Source organism: Aedes albopictus, chromosome 1 (genome assembly GCF_035046485.1).
Source record: "Aedes albopictus strain Foshan chromosome 1, AalbF5, whole genome shotgun sequence".
Lineage (NCBI taxonomy): Eukaryota > Metazoa > Arthropoda > Insecta > Diptera > Culicidae > Aedes > Aedes albopictus.
The window spans coordinates 92,273,082-92,285,852 of record NC_085136.1 but is presented as its reverse complement, the minus strand read 5'-3'; the positions used below and the strand labels follow the sequence as shown (position 1 = coordinate 92,285,852).

Here is a 12,771-nt window from a genome sequence, read left to right as displayed (position 1 = left end):
GGGTTTTTCGTCACCGTTGAGTTTTATGTTTCGAGATTTGTTGATTTTTTTCGGTGAAAAAAGACTTTCCAAATCGTTTTGGCATAACGTTTCGGCCTACTTCATTCAGCCATCATCAGATACAAAACGTTTGTTCTCCACCACTGTGGTCTAACAACGTTTTGTATCTGATGATGACTGAATGAAGTAGGCCGAAACGTTATGCCAAAACGATTTGGAAAGTCTTTTTTCACCGAAAAAAATCAACAAATCTCGAAACATTTTAGGGTTAGGTTTATTGTTGTAATGGAAAATATCACATGCGATCAGGCCTACAACGCGTTCTTACCGCAAATAGGGTATCGCGCCACTTGGGCGGTGGCTTCTATATTTGTCTGTTTTCCACTATAACTCAGTCAATTTTGAACCAATTGACTTGAAATGTTGTACACGGGTAGATACTATACCTATCTCACCACACTCCAAAAGTTGTGTCAATTGATTCAAATTTGACTGAGTTATAGTGGAAAACAGACGAACATAGAAGCCACCGCCCAAGTGGCGCGATTCCCTATGACTCTTATTAGTTGCAAGTACACTGTTTGTACAAACAACAACTTTTCGACCGTTTTTTTTTTTGAATAATAAAATTTGACTTTTTGATGATTACCCTAGGCGTGTAAGTGACGATTCGGTCAAAAGACTTGTTCGTTTAATTCCAACAAAGGAAGCAATTTGTGGAAAGGATGAGTTCGTGGGGAGTCATCTAATCAAGCCAGCTTCATCGACGACCAGTCGACAACGGACCAGATCTTAGCCGTATGGCAAATCATCCAAAAATGCCGTGAATATTGAATCCCAACGCATCACCTGTTCATCGACTTCAAGGTGGCATACAACAGTATCCACCGCACAGAGCTATGAAAAATCATGGACGAAAACGGCTTTCCTGGGAAGCTGACTAGACTGATTTAAGCAACGATGGACGGTGTGCAAAACTGCGTAAAGGTTTGGGGTGATCTATCCAGTTCATTCGAATCTCGCCGGGGAATGCGACAAGGTGATGGACTCTCATGCCTACTCTTCAACATCGCTCTGGAAGATGTAATGTGAGGATCCGGGCCCAAAAATTGGGGTACCTACAATTTTTCACAAAATCCGGTCAATTTGTGTACTTTGCGGACGACATGGACATTACCACCAGAACATTGGGAACAAATAACATGCTGGTGGGCGGAATGAATTACGACCCGATCCATAATGTAGTAATGTACTGTACGTGTGTCGTATTTGACTTAACTCGATTATCTTAAGGTAAGAATAGAGAGAGATTATTTTAGCCGCGCATCTTATACCGATTTCCCACTAGTAATACTACACAGGTGAACGTAGATCAACCGCCTCGTACTCATTCACCAGAAAGGAGGTGTACGATACATGAATGAACATTGAACAAGCACATTCGTCGCACGACTAGGGTGGAAGATAATTTTTCATTTATTTCCAACATATTTCATAACGCCCGTCGATCACGTCTCGTCTTGAGACCTGCAATTTTTTTGTGCTGATATTCATCGTTCCTACGACGACGCCGACGACGACGATTGGTTGGAACACGTTTTCTTGTTTTCCACATCACCACACCGCACCGATGTAAGTCACTTTCGCGAGACCCGTCGTCGGTATATCCAAGAAACATATTCTACAGCAGTGGGTTAGAACATGACTATATGATGACGGAGGCGACGCACGAGAGTGCTTGATGGAGTACGTGCTAGATAGACCCTATACACGCTAGGGCGCCACCACCGCCGGTGGGAAATAGATTACTCAAAAAGCCCACATATTGACAGGCGATTTTTCACTAGTGGAGTAATTTGCTTCATGTCGAAGGGACAGACGGCTCGGGCTTAGACCCCTTGGCTCACGATCGGAGAAAATTGCCGATTAATGAGATGGAAAGGCGTCAAATTTGTTTACTTTGCCGACGACTACAACGACGACGACAACGTTTTCTTGAAAACTGGTTCAATTAGCAACTCTTGCGACGATTATCTGTGTGGTAGTTGAGAGTTCAACTGGTGGAGCTTAATGTCTATTACATAATTACGGTGCATTATGGACGGCATGGTTGAATGCTGACTTCTGTTCTGACTTGTGTTACCATTAGAGATGAAACAGGTGATATCTAAGGTTCACTTGGAAACTAATCGGAAGAATTGATAGACAACAATCCTAATATACAACTCAAACATGGAATCTTTGCTGCTGTTCACCAATAAAACCTGGTGTGTATCATTGGCATATACTGGGATATTTAGATCAGCAGGTCCCTATTAACAATCGTACCCTCTGCGTGCGCAGACTTGGAAAGTGTTCACTTCCAAGAACAACACTACCGAGAACATCAATGTCAATCGATTGGCAACCCAACTGCGCCTCTCCTGGCGTGAACCAACAACAATGGAAGTGTTAATTTCAACAACAACACCCGTTTTGCTCAATTTTGCTTGACTTGCAAGCAAAACAGAACCAGCACCCCGCCAACCAACCGAACCACAAGAGCAATTGCCTTGTGCTGAAATTTGAGTAAAACAGTGCGCACGCGAATTCGCTCGCGACGATGATTAACGGTGACGAATTCAGGTACGCTCTGAGGCTACAACGACGACGACGTCGACAACGATGATGATGCCGGTTACCACCAACAGCCAGGCCCCAGCGACAGTGATCAAAGTTTGGCCAATGCAATGGGTTGCAGATTTTTGCACGAAGTTTGCATTTGTCTATTTAAAACAAAAACCACCGGAATGTTGCTGTCGGCAGGCAGGCAGTCAGGCAGGCATCATGTGTGTTTTGATATGTTTGTTCAATTATTTTTATTTATCCGATTAACCATCGGCGACGGTACGGCGTGTTTGTGGTTTCTGCATGAGTGTTTATGAAGCTTCGCTGTAGCCATGACCACAGAGGGTTTTTTTTTTCGGATGGTAACCAGCCAAGTATCTAAGGTTGTTGAGAGCTTGGAAAATTATTCTAACTCGTTTGTAGCCAACGATGGTTTGATGCTTTCAACTCTTGTGATCTTATCTATTCTAAGGATTGATTTTTGTTAATTTTTAAAATTTTCACTTCTTTCTTCTTTTCTTTTCTCTTTCTTCTCTTACCTCTCCATCCGTGATTTCACCAGAAGTTCTTTCTGAGATTTCGACAGAAGTTTTTTTGCAATGTTTCATTCCCAGTGTTTCATTCGGATTTTTCCTGCAATATCTACAGGAATTTGGACAAGGGTTTCTTTTGGAATGTTTCTTAAAGGTTCTTCCTGGATATCTCATGAAGTTTCTCGCGGAATTTCTTATATTAGTTTTCCAGAGATTCTATGAACAATCCTCATTAGGCTTCTCTAATATTTTCTATCGCAAATTATCCAACATTTTTGGACAAGTTTCTTCCGAAGTTCATCTCGAATTTTCTACAGGTGATACTTGTGGGACTTCGGGATTGACCCATGAAGTAGCTCCGCGATGAAATTGTGATAACTTTCTCCTTCTTCGGTTTCGTAGAGGAGCATCCTGTTCTGGAAGTAGCTCTCCAGTATTTGACATAGGCCATCCGGAACTCCTAGAGGACGTATGGCACTCTTGATGGCGACCCAGTTGAACGCGTTCTTCACGACTAACGTGACAACCGCACAGAAGAGGATACCTTTTCGCCTCTTTTGGAGCGCTATCTCGGCCAATAATGACCAAGAGTAATAGCATAACCCTTCCGGGGCGAAGCACAAAAAAGTGAAATCTCCATACCAATGGCTCAGCTTTGGCTCTCCAGAACTCTTAGATTTCCCAACAAAACAACAATTATTTTTCCTCATTTGAGGAGTTTTCTTCCAGGTTTTCCTTCAGAAACTCCTCCAGGGATCCGTCTGAAATGTATTGAGGAATTCCTACAATAATTCCTCCAGTTCCTTTATCTGTCATTTCTGCAGGGATTTTTGCCTAAATTCAATCACGGTATTCGACGGGAATCTGTCCGGAAATGTCTCGAGTATTTTTTTTCTTTGGAATTACTTCCAGAGTTCGAACAGGAGTTTCTCATGATATTTCTTTCTAAAAATTATGGAGGTATCCTGAGGAGTTTCTACTAGTATTCTCTCAGACATTCATCCAGGACAGGAGTTTTTGTTCTGGAATCCCTCAAGAAAACTTTCAACAATTTCTTCAAGGAATTTCCAAGGTATCTTTAGGAGTTTTTTAACTTTGGAGCCGGAGGGGTCATATATGACTCCAACATAGAAACGGCTGTATAAATTCACCCATCCGATAAAACAGAATACTGTCTTTGGCAAAGTTGTTGCAAATTGAGTCCTCTATTAGGGAAAAATGGGAATATTTATGTTTGGGACTTCATTGAAAACCTAGAACATCCTGAACACCATGAAATTTGGAAAAACGAAATAATTGACATACCAGTTGTTCTGGAGCTGAGCTTGGATGTGGGTCACGTTTATATGTATTCATAAAGCCTTCGTTAAGGTTATCAAAAGGTATTTTATATTCTGGGATGTTCTAGATGTTCCAAACTGTCCCATAGTGAAGTCCTTCAATTCTACAAGAATAAGGTTGTGTATTTCCGCCACAAATAATAGCATTGCAAAACCTACTGGGATCCGTAAAGCTCATGACATCTACAATAGCATTTATAGACACTATAGGGATATTCCAGTTCAGCCAAACTACCTTGGAGTTCAGAACTTCAGGTCTACACACGTAACAGTAGATATATTTGTTATACTGAGTAACGTAGTATAATCAACCGTAGTTACTGGAGCAACCTGAAGTCAACAAGCTTATTGGAAACCTTTGGGACATTTAGGGTCATCCAAAATGTTATATAATGAAGTCCTTCAAATCTACAAGAAAAACTTGATCTTTTTTTGCCATAAATAGTAATATTGCATAATCTGCTGGGATCCGCGAAGCTCTTAAAATCTCAAATGTCATTTAGAGACAGTACAGGGATATTTCAGGTCAGCCAAACTACCTTGGAGTTCAGGACTTCAAGTCTACACTCGTAACAGTGTCCATATCTGTTATACTGATTAACGCTGCATAACACGAGTTTGCAAAATAAAACGAAAGTCGACCAAAATTTTTTAAGCAAAATTTAGCGCTGATTTCGAAACCGTGCCTCAAGAAATTTTAAGTAGAACAGTTTTTGAGTTTTAGCTCATTATCGAGTTTAACAATTTTTTAAAATATGAAATTTACTAAAATTCAAATATCTTGCGTTTTGTATCTACTCTCGTGATATCAGCTATATCTGTCATACTGAGTATCGTTTCATAATCAATCGCGGGTGCTGGACCAACCTAAAGTCTACTATATATTATTATGAACCTTTGGGATACTGAGAGTCGTTCAAACTTTCCTGAGGTATAGCTCTCGATAGTAACAGTATTGATTCTCACAATGAACTTTAAACTGTAATCTGTAATCCCCCTGGTATATCATGAGTAAATTCACTGTACTTACCAAAGTAGTTAGAGGAACAATAAGCGTTGTTATATATTTTTGGGATATTATGGGCATCCTTACTGTTATAAAGCTAAGTTGATAAAAAAACAACCACTATTGATAAAATAACGACCGTCTTTGATAATTTGATAGCGATTGCTGGCGTATTTTCGGTCCTCGGGTTGCTTATAAAACAACTGTTTTAATTAAAGCCGACGTTTCGAGCGTTTATTCACTCATCTTCAGGGCAAACTACAATTTACATACAAAGTTTGAGTAGTCAAGTCATTTGTTATACAAAAAATTACTCACATCAAAAGTTGTTTTTAGGTCAAGTGGGTTTGGACATGGACTGATGGAACGGCTAACAACATTACACTGTAATTATACATACAAATTTCGGACATAATGACTTGATTCGTTTTTACAATAATTAAAACATTGGACGGAGCACAAACTTACACAGCTTTCACCTAGGCACATCTAAACAGGTTTGAATTAAAATGTCTATGAGTGGAGACGTCAAACGAAAAGATGGAACATAAAGGACGGAAACATTAACAGAAACAGAGAATCACAGCGTGCTGTGACGATGTTCTGCTATCTTTGTCCGTTCGTGATTGAGTGCAGAAGACCCGAGTAAACAACACTTAAATTACTTGTGTCGGTTCTATAGTTAACCGTTTTGGTGTCACAAAAAATGTGACACATTTCAAGAACTTGAAGTGCGTTCAAACGATTGTCCTGTTCTAGAATTTTAGTACCAGGTAAATCGAATCGGTGTTCGTTTTCAATCACATGGACCATCAACGCCGTCTTTTTGAATTCTTCCTCCCTCTCCGTCGCTCTGTTCGGGTCGGAAGATTTCAAATCTGCGTATCGGTTAATGAGAGACCGATGCCCAGAGAGACGGTTTTTCAACTGTTGCGTAGTCAGCCCAATGTATGCGCAGTCGCAATCGGCGCAGGGAATGCGGTAAATCACATTTCTCTTCTCCAACTGCGGCGTTGCATCTTTGAGCTTCGAAAACAACAGTCTGTTTGTTTTGACGCATTTGAAGCCCAGTTGAACGTTGGGGAAGTTTCTATTGATGACTTTTGCGAGAGCCGGCGTGAGCTTCTCTACGTGGTGAAGAGATCGATACATTTTTGGTTCGGGATGTGTACTGCTGTTACTCTCATGTGTGTTTGTGTTCTTGTTGATATATCGGTTTATCAACCGATTTATCAATGAACTTGAGTAGTTGTTGTTTAGCAGATAATCCCGGACCAACTCTTTTTTCTCATTTTCTGATCTGCACGTCGACAACTTGAACACTCTCCCAATAAAGCCAGTGGCCGTGTTTAGTTTTTGTGTGAGAGGGTGAAATGAAAAATAATTCAAAATGCGCCCCGATGCTACAGGTTTTTTGTACCAGTCGGTGACGATTTTTTGCTGCGCTGTGCGTATAAGCAGCATGTCAAGATACGGCAGCTGATTATTATTTTCCATTTCACACGTGAATTGAATGTGTGAGTTGAACTCGTTGAGCGCATTTCTCACATGTTCAATCATGTCGATTGGGAGAGCGGTGATCAAATCGTCGACGTACTTTTTCAAAAATGGAATAGGAATATCAATCCCTTCAAGCACGTGATCTAGCAATGTTTCCATCACTAAATCTGCAAGAGCCGGAGACAATGGGTTACCCATTGCCGTTCCCGACTTTTGACAGTAGAAGTTGCCACGGTGGACGAAATAACTGGAGGAGAGATTGAATTTAATTAGTTCTATGAACATTTCGACATTCTTTATTGTGGTGTTTTTCTGACAAGGGCAATAAAACTGTGATCATGCTAAAAAACGAATATGAAGAGAAGATGGATGCACTTGTCAGCGATGCGAACACATACGAAAGGATCGATACGGATTGGACTAATAAAATACAAACACACAACAACAAGCTAGTGAATAAGCTCTTCGACCAGAAGATGATCGATCAACAAACCAGGTCGAAGTTGGTTTCCTACCACGCGACCTGTCCAAAAATATACGGGCTCCCTAAAATACACAAACCGGACAGTCCACTCAGAGTCATATTATCGTGCATTAATTGCCCGACATATGATCTGTCCAAGTACCTTGCAGACATACTACACCGCTCGATCGACCACGACAAATACAATGTGCAAAATTCATATGAGTTCTGCACATTCATAAACAATATCAACCTGCCTCCAGGCTATGTATTGGTCTCGTTCGATGTGGTAAGCCTGTTTACGTGTATTCCACGGGACGTTGCGATAGAAGCGGTGCGAAAGAACTGGAGTATGATCGAGAAAAACACCACAATAAAGAATGTCGAAATGTTCATAGAACTAATTAAATTCAATCTCTCCTCCAGTTATTTCGTCCACCGTGGCAACTTCTACTGTCAAAAGTCGGGAACGGCAATGGGTAACCCATTGTCTCCGGCTCTTGCAGATTTAGTGATGGAAACATTGCTAGATCACGTGCTTGAAGGGATTGATATTCCTATTCCATTTTTGAAAAAGTACGTCGACGATTTGATCACCGCTCTCCCAATCGACATGATTGAACATGTGAGAAATGCGCTCAACGAGTTCAACTCACACATTCAATTCACGTGTGAAATGGAAAATAATAATCAGCTGCCGTATCTTGACATGCTGCTTATACGCACAGCGCAGCAAAAAATCGTCACCGACTGGTACAAAAAACCTGTAGCATCGGGGCGCATTTTGAATTATTTTTCATTTCACCCTCTCACACAAAAACTAAACACGGCCACTGGCTTTATTGGGAGAGTGTTCAAGTTGTCGACGTGCAGATCAGAAAATGAGAAAAAAGAGTTGGTCCGGGATTATCTGCTAAACAACAACTACTCAAGTTCATTGATAAATCGGTTGATAAACCGATATATCAACAAGAACACAAACACACATGAGAGTAACAGCAGTACACATCCCGAACCAAAAATGTATCGATCTCTTCACCACGTAGAGAAGCTCACGCCGGCTCTCGCAAAAGTCATCAATAGAAACTTCCCCAACGTTCAACTGGGCTTCAAATGCGTCAAAACAAACAGACTGTTGTTTTCGAAGCTCAAAGATGCAACGCCGCAGTTGGAGAAGAGAAATGTGATTTACCGCATTCCCTGCGCCGATTGCGACTGCGCATACATTGGGCTGACTACGCAACAGTTGAAAAACCGTCTCTCTGGGCATCGGTCTCTCATTAACCGATACGCAGATTTGAAATCTTCCGACCCGAACAGAGCGACGGAGAGGGAGGAAGAATTCAAAAAGACGGCGTTGATGGTCCATGTGATTGAAAACGAACACCGATTCGATTTACCTGGTACTAAAATTCTAGAACAGGACAATCGTTTGAACGCACTTCAAGTTCTTGAAATGTGTCACATTTTTTGTGACACCAAAACGGTTAACTATAGAACCGACACAAGTAATTTAAGTGTTGTTTACTCGGGTCTTCTGCACTCAATCACGAACGGACAAAGATAGCAGAACATCGTCACAGCACGCTGTGATTCTCTGTTTCTGTTAATGTTTCCGTCCTTTATGTTCCATCTTTTCGTTTGACGTCTCCACTCATAGACATTTTAATTCAAACCTGTTTAGATGTGCCTAGGTGAAAGCTGTGTAAGTTTGTGCTCCGTCCAATGTTTTAATTATTGTAAAAACGAATCAAGTCATTATGTCCGAAATTTGTATGTATAATTACAGTGTAATGTTGTTAGCCGTTCCATCAGTCCATGTCCAAACCCACTTGACCTAAAAACAACTTTTGATGTGAGTAATTTTTTGTATAACAAATGACTTGACTACTCAAACTTTGTATGTAAATTGTAGTTTGCCCTGAAGATGAGTGAATAAACGCTCGAAACGTCGGCTTTAATTAAAACAGTTGTTTTATAAGCAACCCGAGGACCGAAAATACGCCAGCAATCGCTATCAAAAAAAACAACCACTGTAACTTTCAGAAGACTTACTGGAGATGATAGATTACAGCTTTTAATGAAAGAAGCTACGCCATTTTGCGCCAAAAGCAGTTAGACTAGTTCAAAGTTACCTTATAAAAATCAGTAATTTGTGAATAACTTTGTTATTTCAAAAGTTATGATGAAATATATAACTCCTAGGGGTCATGCACATTGTAGCCTTCGCTCCATGCTGCTTAACACAATTAAAGAAATTGACCAGAAATTCCACTCAAACTGATCTAATCTTACCATCAATAGTGCGCCGGAGGTTAGATAATAGGCTTGACGTTTAAAAGCTTCAAGTGACGTCAATCGGCCTTCAATCGGCCGCGAAGGAGATTACCGAAGGTCAAGTACATTTGGAATTTCCGGAGAAAATCGGGGAAGAAAGAGTCGTGATCGAACCCAAAACTGAGCGAGCCTTCAACGTAGGCCGTTACACTACCGAACTATTTCGAAGAAGTTCGTAGGAAATACCTTCGTGAGTTCGTTCGATGGCACCTTCCCTAATCTGAGGATCACGGTTCCATTTGACTTTCGTTCGATCCGCAGATTAGTGTTGAAGTGTCGTTTGGTAGTTCGTTGAAAAGGTCGTTAATTTTCCACGTTCGAATTAGGAGAGAAGTGCTTAGGGTTTGTGCGTTTACCTCAATAGGATCATCAGCCCGCGGCTATTTTCTTTCCCAGCGACACTTCCTGCTGTTCGGTACGGAACTTGCCGGCGGATAAACCACGCCGGAAGAAGCGGCTCGTCAACACGCTGTTTAGAGCGAATTTCCGTGGTCGTCAACTGCCACTTGCCAGGCCCGTTTAGAAGGTCAGCCGAGGATTCGCATCCCCCCCTTCCACGTGGCAGTCGGGGGTACACGTGTCTCCAAGCGTCGAACGATGCCTTCATCGACGTGACACAACAGGAGCGCAGAAGCGCCCAGCAGGTCAGCAAAATCCTCGTAGCTGCGCGGTGCGCCATCTCCCTTTTGCATCGTCTTTTTTATGGAGTGGGGCGTCCGGTGAGGACACCCGTAGACTTCATGATCTAAACTTAAAAACAGTTTGGATGACCTAGGATATCCCGACTGATCTAATAACCTTTCAGAAGTCTTACTGGACATGATAGATTACAAATCTTAGCTTTGTATAATGAATGAAAGTTACCGTTATACCCGTAGACTGAAGGATCTAAACTCAAGACTAGTTTGGGTGACCTAGGATATCCAGAAGAAATATTCTGCATAATATTCTACCGTTTTCATGCTATTGACCACCAAAACTACCGAAAAACGTAGAAAAATCTCCATAATAATGCTTGGAAAAATTTCGGCTTCAAAGGGTTAAAATGATTTTTTTAGACAATCCCCCTAGTATTTCTGTAGAAAAGCCTTCAAGGAATCTTTCAAGAATATTGCCAGTTATTATCTGTGCAACTTCTGAGTGAATTTCTGAAAAAATCTCTGGAGAAATATCTGAATCATTAAACAATTTTCATCGAATCGCTGAAGAATTTTTAATGAAATTTTCAAGAGGAATTTCTGAAAAATTCCATGATAGAACTTTTGAAGTAGTCCCTCGCTGATATTCCTGAAGAGATCCCTAAAATTCTGAAGAAATTTTTTGACTTCTACTTGAAAGCATACCTAAAAGGAAGTATTCTTCAATGAATCTCTAAATTAACATCTGAAGAAATCCCAAGCAAACATGTGAAGGAATTCCAGGAGGAATTTCAGAAGCAATTCCTGGATAAATATCTGTAGAAAATCTTAAGGAAACCCTTGGTAAAATTTATAGAAAAGAAAGTTTTTTTGGAAAAAAAAAATCTGTAGGAGTATTTTAATAACAATTCCTTGTGGCTTCGGAGTTAGTTTGGCTTTCTTTCCCGCAAATACGAATACGGAGTCGTGGGTTGGAATCCCAACAGAACGCGATTTTTTTTAAACAAATTGCATCTCTCAATTTGTCAATTAGTTACATTTCGTGCCTTCTAATTACAAGTTTTTTTTCCAGTATAATCAATCCAGTATTCTATAAATTCTTCCGGAAGTTATTTAAGGCTTTTTTTAATTCTTTCTTACGAAAATAAATTTGAAAATTATTACAAAATCCTTCGGGAATCATTTTGAAAGTTTTTTGGGAATTATTCCTGGATTTCACTGGAATTTTTTTCCGCAAGTTCCTCCAGATTTCCAAAACCATTCAGATGTGCATGCGGAATTTCTTAACTTCTTCTAAAAACTCCTCCTGGAAATTTCTAGGAGAATTTTTCCACTAGATCCCACAAGAATTATTCGAAAAGATCTTTAGAAACACACACCCAAAAGTTCTTCCGAGAATATTTCTGGAAGCTCTATCAGGAAATCATTTGAAAGCGGGCTTCGTCTAGAAGTTTCTCGAAAAAAAAAATTTCCAGATAAATTGTGAAAAATTCCAGATAAATTGTGATAAATTTTGGGAATTCTTCTACAGTTCCACTGAGAGTTCAACCAAAACTTCCTTGGTCAGTTCTTCAAGAGGTTCATCCTGGAGTTTTTTCATAAATTCCTTGGGAAATTCTTCAAGAAGTTTCTCTGGAAATCCTTCCAGAAATTTCTCTGGGAAACTATCAGAGCGTTGCTCCATGAATTCTTCAATATGTTTCATCGGAAGATCTTCCAGGAGTTTCTTGCGGTTTTTTTTTCAATAGAAGGTCCTCACATAGCAATTCCAAAAGCGTTTTCTATGACTCTTCCAGCGATTCTTTTAGTATTTTATGTTGTTGCGGAAAGTTTCTCTCACATAGTAGTTCCTCCGAAAGATATTCCAGGACTTCCCTAGAAATTCTTGAAAGAACTCCCACAGAGATTTACTCAAGCGTTTGTCACTCATTCTTCCAGCAGAATCACCAGCATTTTTTCTGAAAGATTTTTTAGAAATTTTATTCATTTTCATCACGAATTTAAAAGGAGTTTGCAAGGGAACTCCTGCTAAAAATCGTCTAGGAATTCTTCCTAGGAATTTTCTCCTGAAATCATTTAAAAAAGTCCACCTACCATTATTTAAGGCTGTTCTCAAAAGTTTTCCTCCAGGACTTATATTTCGAAAGTTCTCCAAATCGATTCGATTTGATTAAACAATTTTATCCATAATTTCACCAATGATAAATCTCGAAAATTCGAATTCCTCTGGAAATAATGCCAATTTTATCTTCAAGAGCTCCTCCAGTGATTTCTCCAAGGCTTCCTTCGTGAATTTTTGCGAGGATTATATTTGCGTCATACCTTCTTATCAGAAATTTTCAAAAAA

At 40.1% G+C, this 12,771-nt stretch overlaps 2 protein-coding genes across 2 annotated transcripts; one reads left to right on the top strand and one right to left on the bottom strand.

Annotated features, from left to right (window-relative positions):
• Positions 1-5,613: 5,613 nt before the first annotated feature.
• LOC134285276 (uncharacterized) lies at positions 5,614-7,293 on the bottom strand. The gene is made up of 2 exons (XM_062845807.1): positions 5,805-7,293; positions 5,614-5,744 (listed from the first exon to the last, which is right to left on the bottom strand). The coding sequence occupies exon 1, from the start codon at positions 7,269-7,271 to the stop codon at positions 6,093-6,095; it is 1,179 nt and encodes a 392-aa protein (XP_062701791.1). The 5' UTR covers positions 7,272-7,293; the 3' UTR covers positions 5,614-5,744; positions 5,805-6,092.
• Positions 7,294-7,334: 41 nt separating this feature from the next.
• LOC134285274 (uncharacterized) lies at positions 7,335-9,473 on the top strand. The gene is made up of 2 exons (XM_062845802.1): positions 7,335-9,304; positions 9,365-9,473. Exon 1 carries the CDS (start codon positions 7,352-7,354, stop codon positions 9,014-9,016), a length of 1,665 nt encoding a protein of 554 aa, XP_062701786.1. The 5' UTR covers positions 7,335-7,351; the 3' UTR covers positions 9,017-9,304; positions 9,365-9,473.
• The last annotated feature ends 3,298 nt before the right edge of the window (positions 9,474-12,771 follow it).